This window comes from Eublepharis macularius, chromosome 6, assembly GCF_028583425.1.
Source record: "Eublepharis macularius isolate TG4126 chromosome 6, MPM_Emac_v1.0, whole genome shotgun sequence".
NCBI lineage: Eukaryota > Metazoa > Chordata > Lepidosauria > Squamata > Eublepharidae > Eublepharis > Eublepharis macularius.
Genome location: NC_072795.1, coordinates 141,633,053 through 141,647,516, shown reverse-complemented (window position 1 = coordinate 141,647,516; position 14,464 = coordinate 141,633,053). Strand labels below are relative to the sequence as shown.

The 14,464-nt window shown below is 44.4% G+C and overlaps 1 protein-coding gene across 1 annotated transcript in view; it reads left to right on the top strand.

The window, feature by feature from the left end:
* The window catches only part of PARG (poly(ADP-ribose) glycohydrolase), a 122,364-nt gene that overhangs the window by 101,581 nt on the left and 6,319 nt on the right, over positions 1-14,464 (top strand). Inside the window, exons 13-15 of the mRNA XM_054982599.1 lie at positions 1,918-2,065; positions 8,381-8,459; positions 9,437-9,545. Of these exons, the coding sequence (XP_054838574.1) occupies positions 1,918-2,065; positions 8,381-8,459; positions 9,437-9,545 (336 nt within the window). The remainder of the gene's footprint in view (positions 1-1,917; positions 2,066-8,380; positions 8,460-9,436; positions 9,546-14,464) is intronic.

Sequence of the window (14,464 nt, the reverse complement as noted above, 5' to 3'; positions counted from 1 at the left end):
AGGCTTCCCCAGAGTCACTAGGCCTCACTAGGCCCAGGCTCATAACAAGAACTCTTGCTCCTGAGCAGTGTTGAGCAACGCTTCTATCACCAACGTTTCCCAGCATTTTTACTGGAGCTCTCATTGTCTTCCAACCAATCCATTTGCCTGCTTTGTGTTTGACATCCCCTGAATATAAAGATGCTCTCTGGTTTCTAATGTGGCATTTCATCAAGCTTCTTGATGTAGAAAAGAGATTTTCCCCATAACCAAAAATAAAAATTCAAAGAGTTGTAACAGACGTCCTGGCAAAGGGGACACTACGTGGAATTTTTTCATAAAACAGGATATTATTGAAACAGATAATAGGTTACTGATTCTAGAACTATTCTATATGCTGTTCAGTACAGAAACCAAAAGTTTATTTGTTATTATTGTCTGATAATAAGCCTCTTTGTTTGTGAGGAGAAACTCCCTTCCCTTTCAGGTGTCTTCTGTCAAATGGACACAGAAATCTTTGTATACTGATAAGTGCCAGTAGAATTCAGTTAGTGAGCTAAGCATGCCCTTGGGTAGGTGGTTGATGGGCAAGTATATTATACAAAGGAATATTTCATTAAAGTCATTCAAAACATAAATAGTCGGCAGTGATGAACAGTCATGTGTGACCACACACTGCTCTAATGCAGCATCATATGTTGCATGGTAACGTTTGCTATTGCATGTAAAACCTGCAGAAAGCGACAGCCTCGGGGAACTGTGCTTTGACCACAGTCAGACCCATAGAGTTAAGTGAGCGCCTGCTGGGATTTGATAGGGGCGTGTAAAATGTGTTCTGTGTTTCTGTGTGAAATGTAATATATAAAGTAGCCCTTGGACCCCATTTGTGCTGTGATGTGGAGACATATTAAATATTGATGCAGTAGCTAAATACATTCAAACTGGCCAGGCAATCATAGCCAATTTAGGCTAGATTCATCATGGCGAGAAATGTGAAAGCCTGGAATGAAGAAAATGTCAGGGAAAGAAAACCAGGCTGGAAATGAAAATTTGGGGGAACTTGAGGAGGAATAATCAGAGTTTTGAAATGTGTGGTTTATTCTTTAAATGCCATTATCTCTGCCCATAATTAATGATATACTGTGATTGTATACAATTTAAATAGACAATGTATGCAGTATTAGTTTAACTCTGTATCCAAAAATGATGATAGTCATCATACAGCCACAATATTAAGTACAAAGAAGGAATAAATCCTTTGTGGTTTCAAATTCTATACTTTTTCTTTTCAATTTTTATTTTTCCCTACTTCTCCAATGGCAAAAACTAAGATGTGCGCTTAGGTTACATAGGAAGCAGCATTCACAGCTGTCTCTGTCTCACTCGCTTATGTTGCATATTTTTTTAAAAAAAGAAAAAGAACAAAAGTATGGTATTTATAGTGCAGTCCCAAACGGGGTTACATTCTTCTAAGCCCATTAATTCCAGTGGACTTAGAAGAGGGCAACCATGCTTAGACTTGCACTGTTAAACTTCTAAATTTCATCAGTATTCCAAATTATGTAATTTCATATACTATCAAAATTAAGAATTATGTACTTTATGTTAAAAAAATAATTTTTAGTTTGGTAAGAAAGTAAGTATGGCACATGTTTCTTTTTTCTTTGCTTTGTTTATATCTCTCATCACAACCTTTAATAACTAGGTAGCAACAAATGTATTGAAGATTTTGGAGTTAAATATTTATAGTCATGGTATCTGTGTTCATATTTAGGAAATTCTGTGAACAGACAACTAACAGAAGAAACTCTCAGCCCAAACAGTAATATCGCTTATATACCTGTCGATAAAATTAACAGACTCACAGCTGGAAAATAAGTTTATGCATCAGGGGAAACAGTGAGCCGCCAATAACCCCATAAACTGTGTTTCTGCCAGGTTGATTTTGCAAACCGTTTTGTTGGAGGTGGCGTTACTGGTGCAGGACTGGTTCAGGAAGAAATTCGTTTCTTAATCAATCCAGAACTGATTGCGTCTCGTCTCATTACAGAAGTCCTGGATCACAATGAATGTTTAATTATCACAGGTTAGTCTTTTTTAAAATCCGAAGCATGAAACGTTTTCATATGCTTCATATAAAACCTGGTTTACAACATTAATCAAGGCAGCAAATGCAACATATATTCATTGGAATGAAGATTATTATATAGCTCTGTATTGAAGCTCTAGAGAACAAGCTAGCCTATTAGAAGAGTACAATGTAAACAGTATCGCTAGATTTAAATAATATTACTATAATACGCGTGACACTTTTTAAAAAAAAGGTCTCCAGTACAAGATAGGAACATGATCAAATTCTTTAAGCTAATTTGTCTGAAAGCTGAAATCAAAGTTTATGAAGCTGGCTTTGATTTATAAAAACTAAAGCCAGCAAATCCTTCTGTTTGGCTAAAAAGAAAAAAAAGGAAATTTTGTAGTCCTTCAGGTCAGCTCTGTTTAGATTAGACTTGCAAATATTAAGCAAAGGCTTGTAAATCAAGCTTCTTATTCAGTGAGTGGAAGAACATAAAACCAGTAATTGTCAAGAGTGGGGAAAGGATGAGGCATAGGAGTTGTCCTAAGGCTGTCAGTTTTAATGCTGATTTCAACATGACTGAGGTCTGAGGGCATACTCACAGGATCCTAGGAAGTGGTGACTGAGCCTGTGCATGACAGAGAGTAGGGATCAGTGGCTCATAAGGAGGATTGTATCCCTATGTAAAACGTAGTATTGCCTTTTGAAATGTTTGCTGAAACCACGGTTGACAGTAACTCAAGAAGGGTGTAAGCACAATGGACTGGCTTACGGAAGACCAAAGCTCAGCTGGTGGCTATTGAGATTCTAAAAAAGAATGGAAGAGAGGAAGAGCTCATAATTTGTTCCTGGGGCAGAGCCAAATGGGTTCGTAAGGCTTCCGAGTCATTCTCCTTCCACAGTGGTGGATTCCTTTGTTTTTGGAGGGCTGTCTGACAAATAAGGGTGACGTTTTTGCTCAGCTCCCCCCATTCACTTTACTTGATTACTGTGCTTTCTAATTAATCTGTGTGACGGGGTGTTCTGCTCCCTTAATGGAAACAGCCATTTCATCATCCTCATTGGATCCTTGGCTCTCTTCCATCACCGTGCTTAGGCAGGCCTCTTCTGTGTGCAACTATCTGTCTGATAAATTATGTCCTTCTGATGATGCATCTTGACTCAGTGGCCTAATGGATGTAATTGTGCTGCTGAAATTTGTAGGAGAGACGGAGAAATTGGAAAGAAATTAGATTTGTTGCAATTGTCCACCATCTGCTCAAGATTATTACAGTAACAAATATGAAACTAGTTGTGCAAAAAGCACAAGCAGAATTTTTTTCCAGTTTAGCAAGGAATTGGAAGAAATGTTGTGGATTTCTGGGTTAAGTTTCTGGTTTTGTGTTGATATTTTGCTTTTTTATATATATATTTATTTTATATATTATTTATGTATACGTATTATATATATACTTGATTTATGCCCACCCTGTCTCCGCAGCGGGTACACAAAATGGTTTACATCATTCTCCCCTCCTCTTTTTTTACTTCTATAGGAACTTGATTGATCCCTGAGCCTTGGGCCTGCTGTTAATTTCATTTTAGGTTTCTGAAATGAATTTTGGTCTGGCTTTTTTAAAAATTAAAATACAACAATACGTAATCAGAGCCAATATACAGAACAGATAACACACCCAGTTCAAAAATTAAACATAAATGAAGGAAGAGAATGTGCACGGTTATAGTTGTTCCTTTTTTAATCCAGTCATTTCTAAACAGCTTAAGGGTTTTTTTTTTTAAAAAAAAGCAGCCAAATGTTGCCAATTTTTGTCAGCTAAAATATTCTTAGAATTGTGAGTTAGTTTGTTGATAACAATTCCCACATCTTTAAGAACCGTTCTAATTTGCCAGATGGTTTTTCCCAGTAACTTTCATATACCATCCTCTGAGCAAATAACTGTACTTCTCTGGAATCAGTAGTCAGGGTGTGCGTGGAGAAAATTTTTGTTGCCATCATTGGAATATTCAGGAGCCTTCTCCCAGCAACACGGCAATGAAGGGGGGAGATGATGGCTGTTGGAAAGTGCCCATTAATTGTATCTCCAGAGAGAGGGATGCTTCTCTTGCCACTGAAGTTAATGGGACGGAAATGTGGAACAGGAAACTTTTAGTGCCGTGCAGGCTTGCTTAATATTATAAACTGGTGTGCAACTAGGGATCCCAGACCCCCGGTGGGGGCAGGGGATCTCCCGCTCCCCACACCCCGCCCCCACCTACCTGAGCAGCAGGGGATGCGCTTCTTCCTTGCGCGCTTCCCTGCGGCGCAGCACACTCCCATGCACCGCAGCCACCAGGATCGGGCCCATTTTGGCCCGAATTGGGGCCACTGCGGAGCGCAGGAGCACTCCTGTGCTCCATAGTGCTCAAAACGGGCCCAATCCATGGCAAACTGGGCCCGTTTTCAGCAGCTGCAGAGTGCTCCGCAGCGCCCCAAAACAGGCCCATTTCAGTGCGGATTGGGCCCATTTTTGAGGCACTGCGTAGGGCAGGGATGCTCCTACGCTCCGCAGCGCCCAAAACGGGCCATTCTGCCGTGGATCAGGCCCGTTTTGAGGTGCTGTGGAGCGCAGGAGCATTCCTGCGCTCCGCAGCGGCTCAAAACCGAGCCCGATCCAATGGCCCGTTTCGGACGCATTCTGCAGCACCCAGCCATGTGATGACGTCACCCCCAAAGTGATGTCATCGCGCCTGTGGGGGTGCGCGCATGCACCCCCCTCTCCCCAGAGGTAAGTGCCAGGCCGCTGTCCCCCGCCAGGAGATTGAGGGGGCCTGGCAACCCTATTTGCAACATGTATAAACCAACTTGGAATGAACCAACTTACTAACAAAGTAAGAATTGTAACTAGGAAAAAAAACAGAACTTGCCTCCTTTGGGGATATATTTACAGCTTGTTTGTTTGGGTTTGCATAGTTCTACGATATCGTCACAATTTAAATAAATTTCAGGTTTCAAATTAAGGACCAGGCCAATCCCAAATCTCAAAAATAGTCTTTTGTATTGTTTTCCAATAAACTTGAGTCCTGGGGCATGACCACCACATATGAATGTAATCTTTTTTTGAAGCGGTACAAAACAAGCACTTATTAACTGAGAGAGGAAGTTGTAATGAACTTTTGTATATTTTTAATGGATATTAAATTGCAATTGGATGGGCATGTCACATTCACTCTACAATATTCTTAAACTATTATCGCCCAAATGAAAGAAAGCCTAAATTGTTTACTACCCTCACCTTTCTTTCTCTTAATCCTGTAGGATTCGTCCGTCACAATTTTGATTGTCTCTGCAGACATTTAAGTATCTATAAATATATTTTTATACACATTTCTCTCTGAGACTCCAGGCAAATTACAGTATAAATCCATACAATCAATGGCTGGGGTGCTCAATATACAATAAAACGGGGTATGGACTACAGGTGTGCAATTCGGGGAAAATGGACTAGGGGTGTGCGATTCAAACCCAATTCGCAAAGATTTGGGATTTCCAAAATGGCACCAGCATACCAGGTCCGTTTCGGAAACCCCGAGTCAAAGATTCTCAAAGCGATTTGTATAGCTTCAGGAAGCTTCGGGTCAAGGGGTTTAAATGCCCCTTTCACTGCCGCTGTGCAGCGGCACAGAAGGGGGAATTTAAATCTCCAAATCAGCTGCTTGTCGGAGGTTTCCCTGACAAGTGGCTGAGTCCAGGCTGTGGTGTTGAAATGTCCGTTTCTGTACTGCTGTGCAGTGGCACAAAAAGGGGCATTTCACCCCCTGAATCAGCTGCTTGTCGGGGGTTTCCCCGCCAGGCAACCAAGTCTAGCTGGAGGGGTAAAAAATGCCCCTTTCCATGGCGCTGTGCAGCACCACGGAAAGGAGCATTTAAACCCCCAAATCAGCTGCTTGGTGGCGACTTGATTCAGGGTTTAAAATTCAGGTAAAGCCTGCAGCCCTGTATATAATAAATCAGGGCAGAATGTCAAGGAATTTTAAATTTTTTACAATGAAAGCTAGACTTCTCAGGATTCTAACAGGACTCCATGGGCCATACACAAATGCCACATGCCAATGCTCTGGCTTTGGGCCAGACTTCTGCACTTTTTCTGTTATTCTGCATTTACCTTGGGTTGCATTGCCGAGGGAGGGAGAGAGACAGTTCATATTCAGCCACAGCAGGGATGTAGGCATAATCCTTTGATGTAGAAGGTCTGTAAATCTGTTGCTTTAAAGGAATATTAGCATTTAGATTATTGAAGCCCCAGAGACTTCAGCATATGGCAAGCAGAATCTCTCTCCCCCTGTGTATCCTCCCGTGAGGCGGTATCTGTGTGTACCATTTGCTTTTCTCTGCTCTTGCCCCATTTATTGTCTTTGATATATTTTGCACTATAGCCTCCACATCTTTTGACATGTTTCAAGGTTGTATTTTTGTTTCTTGGGTTTTGATGTACTCATTTTAAGTATCAATTGTGTCTTTCCCAGTTGTTCTCAATTACACTTCATATTCTCACATTTGCTTTAAGATTTTGGCAAAGCAAGGAAATGATTTAAGAAAGCAATTGAGATGCAGACAGGACGATTGACAACTCAGGTTGTGAGGCAGACCTTACAAATTTGGTCCTTTTAACCTGAAAGACAACAGTGCAGCCTGTCGAGTGTCAACTGCCCTGAGATATTTTAGGGCATCACTGAGGCAAAGCATCCATTTTCTTTAATGCTTTATTTCTGGAGAACAATTTTATTTTATTACAATTTTTCCACTTAGCTTATTGACTTAAAGTCTTTTGTTTGGAGAGCAAAACTGAGCATTTACATAACAGTAAGGTGTTTGAAACAATCTACTGGTACAGGCTGGATCTCAGTTGATACCTATTTTCCGATGTTTGAAAAAATCCAAATGAAAAGCTAATCACTAATAGACAGAAACGCGTGCCTCGCCGTGCATGTTACTTGGTGTCATGGATTTCTGAATTACATTCTGTAGGTCAGGGTGGTGGCACCTGAGATAAGAACGCGAGACCCCGCCAGCAGCCCGTCTCGTCCAGCATCCTGTTTCCCACATCAGCCAACCATTTTCCCTGGGTGGCCAAACCAACAGGACGGAGATGTCACATGTGTTTAAGCATGGAAGATAATTTGCAGATCAAACTTGAGTTGTTTAGATGTGGTTCTTTTTTTAAATTCATCTGATGAATTAAAAAAAACCTGAACTGTACCTTGAAACACCATGGTTTGGTATCTGGGTACAACTACAAGTTGTAAAAAAAAAACCCGAGTATATTAGGAATTGCTGTGTTTGATTCTTGAGCATTTTTTTCAATCATCCTTATGATGGCTTGTCTTTTCTTGAATGCTAAAAGTTTATTTTTTTCTTAATTAAAGCCTGAATTTAAAAAAAAGGAAAAAGTCAGTTTGCAGCCCATACAAGCATGCCTTGGAGGCTTCAGATGTCCTCAGCCTAAATCATCCTGTGCTCGCAGTATCATTCTTTTGCTCACCTATCCACCCAATAAAATATTCTTTTAGTTCCAACAAAGGCATATATTTCGCAGCTACCTGCTGCTTTCTGACTAATCTTGGGATCTGTACGCCAGTCAAAGTGAGAATATTACAGATAAAGATGGCTCACACAGAGTGTCCAAAGCATGGTTGGCCACGACATGAACAAGCCCTGGGCCCACTTGCTCCCCCGCCCCCCTTACAAGCTGGGAGTCAACTAATCATTTCTCTTAGTGCAAACTATTCTTTGCAGTTACATCCAGCCAGGAAACTTCTCCTCCAAGCTAAAATTACAGCCCATGGGATGGATCCCAGAGAGTATTATTGCAGATGGGGGAAAAAAAGATGTCCATCCGCAGAGTTCAACTTCCTTGCACTCCCCTTTGCTGCTGCCTGACCCCCGCCCCCGGTCCCATCCCTCACGAACAGCACTTCTGGAGGCATTTGGAGTGGCAGTGGGAGAGAGGAGGCTAGGCAGTGTCTTGAATTGTGTGAACATTGCGATGATGATGTTGACTGGCATGATTCAGTGTGCGGTTTTCATTACGCTGGGATTGGTGCACCCTCCTTCTGGGTGAGAGTTCTTCTGCACAGATTTCTCTGCTCTCGTGTATGAGGCTCTTCTGGATCCCATCTGCATTACTTATTACTTATTTATTTGGATTACTTTCTCTTCCCCCTTCTGTATAATATTAGCATTAATGAAGGCTGCAAAGGATCAGGAAAGCCTCTGCCATGAAGAAAATACATCTTCAGAAACATATTCACAATTAGCTTACATATTATTACAACTCTTATTTATTTCAGGTTCAGAGCAATACAGTGAATACTCTGGCTATGCAGAAACATACCGGTGGGCCAGGAGCCATGAAGATGAGACACCGAGGTCAGGTTCTCGCTAATGAGCGCCTTTGATGTTTTCGCCCACGAAACTGGATATTAGATCCTCGAGGTTATCGGCTTCTGGAAGCTGACGCCAAATCACTGAGCATACTTCGGGGGGGGCAGTTGGGCTCACGGGTGGAGTCCCACCCTTCCTCCCCTCCGCTTGCTTACTGAGTCAGCCACCTGCCGGTCAGCCTCCCTGCCTGCAGCACTGTCGCCTCTGCTTGCCTGGCTCATGCCGTGGTGGGCAGCTATAGCCACTTCTCCATTTTCTTCCTTCGAGCCGCAGTGATGTCTTCCAGCCACTTTGGCTAGTTTGTACTGCTAAGCAGACTTCAAAATGGCAGCCAAGACCTTGCACCCTGAGACCTCAGTTAATTCTCAAAACGCTATTGTGGCAGGAAGTGTTCGTGGCACAGCCCTGTACAGGAACGTCTTGAGAGAGATCCCAATATGCCGAAAGGGTCAATATAGTATGTTTGACACGAAGAACTTGGTGTTGAAACAGAGGGTTAGCTACTTTCCTATGGTGCCATCTAGTAGATAGGACCTCAGTGAAGAGTGAAGAAAGTCTAGGAGAAAGTGGCTGTTCTTGAAATGTTTAAACTGTGCCCACATTATTGGAGAAGTAGGTCAAATGAAAAAAAAAATGTATTTTTCTTGAGCTTCCAGAGACTCTTATCATTATATCAGACCATGTTCGTAACTTAACATTTGGGCTCTGACATTCACACTGAATTACAAATGTTTATTTCCTAATCTGTGGGAGACTTCATTCCTCCCCTCCCAAGACCTTTGACCTCGTTCACCAATGATGTATTGCTGCCTTGCCTTTCCCTGACATCATTTCTGAGTGCCTCACTATTGCTGAAGCCCCCAAGAGAGGAACTCATTTTCAAGCTTGTTTTATGTAAGCAATATAATCTTAATTAATTTTACTGTCTTTCTCTCTCCCCCCACCCCTTGTTCTCCCAGCAGGGATGAGTGGCAGAGGCGCTACACAGAAATTGTGGCCATAGATGCATTTCATTTCAGACGTTTCCTTGATCAGTTTGCTCCTGAGAAAATTAGAAGAGAGCTCAACAAGGCCAGTAACTCCTTAATCTGTCCTGCCGCCCTGAAGCCCATCATTTATTTGCAGCCATTTCATTAGGGTTAGAGTTGTGCTGTCAAATAATTTTTGCAGTGTGAACAGCTCCTTGAAGGAAGACTTCCTGCTTAATTGCAGTGTCAGTTCACACAAGGGGACATTCATATTTTGCAGCAGTAAGGCTAAAATCGAAGCTTTCTAGTTTAAAACTAGTTGGTAAGTAGTTCCCTATTGAGATGCTTCCCTTCACTTAGAAAAATGAACCTGATGTGTGTTAGAAACTTAATCTAAACAGCCACAAAACTGGTTGCAAAGCAATTATACCAACCAGTGCTTTCTTGCTAACCGTTATTAGCTAGAAATAAGCTTCATCGTTTTAAAAATCAACACTGAGATGATTAAAATTAGTGATCAACAAATTGGGGGCTTGCTGGGGGGGGGCGGGTGAGTGGTGTTGCAATTGGGAAATCCTGGCTTCTGTTATGGAAATCTCGCCCATTCTGAGCTCCAGTGCTAGTTAAGCAGCTTCCTGCATATTTAGCCCCGATCTGTAGAAACTAAGGGTGTGCAGTTCGGGTTTCCGATTCAGGAAAAATACCCGAATCAGACCCAATTTGTAAAGATTTAGGATTTCCGAATCAGGCCCAGCATGCTGGCCCTGATTCAGAAATGCTGAATCAAAGCTTCCCAAAGCGATTCGGGGCACTTTCAAACCCTCGTGGCAGGCATCAGCTGGCTGGTGGGGTGGTCCAGTTTGGTGTAGTGGTTAAGAGCACGGGACTCTAATCTGGAGAGCCAGGTTTGATTCCCCACTCCTCCACAAAGCCAGCTGGGTGACCTTGGGCGAGTCACAGTTCTCTTGAGCTCTCTTAGCCCCACCCACCTCACAGGGTGATTGTTGTGGGGTAATAATAACACTTTGTAAACCGCTCTGAGTGGGCATTAAGTTGTCTTGAAGGGCGGTATATAAATCGAATGTTATTATTATTATATCCCCCCCCCCGGGCAGGCCGGCTTAAGTTTAAAGGGCCCTTTCCCTGCCACTTGCAAGTGGCAGGAAAGGGCCCTTCCTGGCCCTGAGGGGGAGGAGGGGATTCCCTGGTCCCTCCCGCAGCAGACCAAGTGCGGGGGGGGGGGTAGGTTTAAACCTACACTTTTCTAGCTGCTTGCAGCCAGCTAGAAAAGTGTAGGTTTAAACTTCTTGGCCCGATGGGAGGGGGAGGCGGGGCTGGAAGTTTAAATGCCTTTTCGGTATGCTCTGAATCTTTACGGAGCATACTAAAGCCGGTCAATAAGCAATTTACGAAGCGGCTTGCCACGTCAGATATTGCTTATTTCTGACTTTTTTTCCTGCTTTAGAAATTCTGAAGTGGGAAAACTGAATATTTTTTCTTGCACACCCCTAGTAGAAACCTACCATTGTAGCTCTGTATTCCTGTAGTGTTCCTAAACAGGAAGTTGCATGTCTACCCTTGAACTTTAATTGAGCATGAGAAGGAGAGAATTTTTTTAACTCCCGCCCCCCCCCCCCAACTGTCAGGGGAAGGCTTATTTGTGGTGGTAGGTAAGTGGGATTGGGCCGCGTATCTCCCAACCGTAATTTTATGCCCCATTCCAGAATTTCGTACGCTGTTAGGTGCTCTGCCTTCCACGAGTCCCTGGGCGATGATTGATGAGGACTGGAGGGAGTACTTTCCCCCCCAAGTATAGTTAACCACCTCCACCGCCTGCATATTCCTATAGCATCTTGAAACAGCAGGGGGATGGGATCACAGTTGCCTCGTGGCGTGCATTTCCCTTTAGCCTCCCGTTCCAGAATACTGCCAGGGGATGGATAGGGAAGTCTTACCTTCCATCTCTACTTTTCCTTTATTATCTTGAACTGATACGCATGCACACGCACGCGCACGCACGCACACACTTTACGTGGCTGCCAGAGGGTGCTCAGGCTACTATGGATGGAAAAGGGGCATGCAGTGGTTGATTCAACGTACAAACTAATATTTTTCAGCCTATCTGGGAAATCCAAGGAATATGCGTACGCCCCTACCTTTTCTGCCAATGTCCCCATTTTGCTGCCCTGCTGATAATTGAAGCCTAAGGCATGCGGGAAACTTCGTGATCGTTCTGTTTTAGCTCTGTAGTCCTTCGTATTTTTTGACGCAGGGCTGTCTCTTAACCGATACTTACGTTCAGTGGCCGTTCTCTAAGTTTTAGCATATGTGTTCATCTTTTTTCTCCACCCCCCACCCCCAATGTCTTCATTATATGAAAAAAAAATTCTAAAGAGGTGAAGAAGAAAATGATAGTGCTGTGATTGGAGAAGACACACCTTAGAGACAGACATGGTTCACCCACCAGTTGAAAACAAATGCTGTAGCCAAGCTACAAAAATGTTGCTTGCTGAACTTGTGATATAAGTGGAATTCAGACATGAGATTATTGCACTCTGTGGTAGCAGAAGTTATTGCTGACCTGGTAAAAACAGTTGTCCTGATCCATTATAAGAGCATCCTGTTTTAAAAACCCTTTAAAAATAATAATCTGGAAAATGCAATCTCTCGTATGCATTTCCCTGCCAAATCAACTTCTGTGATATCTTACTAATAAAGCAGACCTTTGGTTCCCCACTTGCTTCATGGGAGTCCAAGGGCAATGATTTGTAAATTTTCGGTAAACTCAGAAGCGTTTCTATTTTCAGACATTTTGAATACATCTTCGTTGCTAGCATATTAATATGCCTGTTAGCCCTGAAAGGGGTGTGGTACCTCCAGTTTCCGTAGATCTGATCTTGGTATTCAGGGATTTTTAAATAATATTTTCCATCTGAGAAAGATCTTTTCGGATTATGGTTTCAAAAACAGTATAGAGCGATTTAAGGCCAGTTCTGATTTTTAAGAAATGAATTAAAGCATATATTGCCTTGGTTGGACATAAATTAAGCAGAGCAAACAGTAAATAAAATTAGTAAACTTCACTGACAGTTTAATGGAAAACTAAATAACCTGCTCCTAGTGTCTGATACCAGTCTTGAAGTATTTGTGTCAGTTTGTGTCTAGGGTTTACATCTAGCTTGATAGGTTTTATACATTTTTGTACTGTATTAGCATTCTTCTTCTTTTACATGTAAGTTTTAAATGGGTGGTTTGTACCTGAGGCAAGTCCTGAGTGACACATTTTGCATTTCTCTAACGAAGGTAAACTGATACATGTGGGAAAATTGTATACTGAATACTAAATCACAAAAGCAGTGAGTAGGTGTATTGATTTTTAAGAGGCTGTAGCATTTTGGTGCCTGTAATTCTGTTTGCCGTGGTAATGTCACTCATGTTCATATAAAGGGTGAAAACCTTGTTGGTCTCGGGCAGCACAATCCTGAGTTACCGGCTCCCGCGTACCTGCAGCTCTGTGCATCCCCTCCCTAAGGACTTCCTCAGGAGAAGCATTCAGGCAGCTAAGCCCAGCGAGGCACAGTGCTTTAGGCTCACCCTGCACTGGGCAGGGGGTTGGACTAGATGGTCTGTATGGCCCCTTCCAACTCTTATGATTCTATGACAGTGCGGCAGCAACAGAGAGCACACGCCCTGCCGCTCCTCTGACAACCCCACCAGCATCCCCCAGTGCCCACGCTGCCCCACAACAGGCCCGCGAGCGGCAAGCAAAGGTGCAGCCAGTGTGTAATCCACAATCCTCACCGCGCATCGACACAACCGTTCCACTGCAAGAGAACAGGCGGCAGGGGGCCACAGGACCCTGCAATCACGGTGCCCACATAAAGGTGCCCAGCTGGGGGGAAGCTGTCCATGGATGGGGAAGCCCTGATACTGCAAGGGCAGGCCCCATAATTGTTTGGTCAGGTCACGGAATCAACGCCCCCCTGCTCTGTTTGGGAGCTGAGCGACCCAACGGGACAGAGGAGCCTGGTGCAACTTTGGGGCCACCGCATCCTTGGCTGCCCAGAGCTGGAGACCATCCCAGGGGATGTGCTGTGGGGCTGCCCTATGGGGGAGTGAGGGGGGCCTACTGTCAGCCATTGGTAAGCAAGCAGACAAGGAGAGAGTTCTTGTTCCAAACAAACTTTATTGGGCTGCCACGAGTGGGACAGTTGTCTTGTGAGCTTGTACGGGATGGAGACTATGGCTGCTCATGCAGCAGATGGACCTGGGAGAGCCTTGCCTCACACACGTGTCTGGGGTGCAAGGTGTAGACAAGGGCTGGCTGGGGGTCTGCTCCTGGTGCTGGGTTGAAGAGGCGGTTGGGGCGGGGGAGAGGTGACACAGCCATGCTTCTCTTGCACCCCAGCCAAGTGGCAACCTGCATAGAGGGGGAGAAGGGACATGTGTGTGCAGGGCCGCAGCCTCGAACCTGCTTCAGCAGCAGTGGGGGCTGCCACGCCAACATGGGCGTTTCCATGTCCTTGGGGGAGCAGGCGGTGGTGGCGCCATACCTACATGTGCTGTTTGTGGCTGGGTGATGGGCGGTCCTCCAACGGGGAACTGCTCCTCATCAGCGTCTGGGTGTTCAGGTGCTGCCGTGACTGCTTGGAGCTTCAGTCATGTGAGGGAGGGAGTCGAGGGAGGGCAGAGCTGCCCTTGTGCCGGGGTTCAGGGATCAGCCTCACAGTCATCCTGACCCAAGGCTGCACTCTCGCCTCTGCCTAGGACAGGGGCTCGTCCGCACATGGGGCGTGCAGGGCCCCTGACACAGGCTGCGGGGCACTCCCCCATGACATCAGGAGGCACAGCTCTCTAGGTAGCTGCGCCTTGGGTGGGCATCGGCCATGCTGGCTCTCGGGCACATTGCACCCCCACGCACACTGGGCCTCGAGCATGGAGCCTCAGCGCTGATGTCCGAGGGCTGCTGTCAGCAAGGGGAGGCAGCTCCTTGCCTCCATCTCACCTGTCGGCCCACCCCTG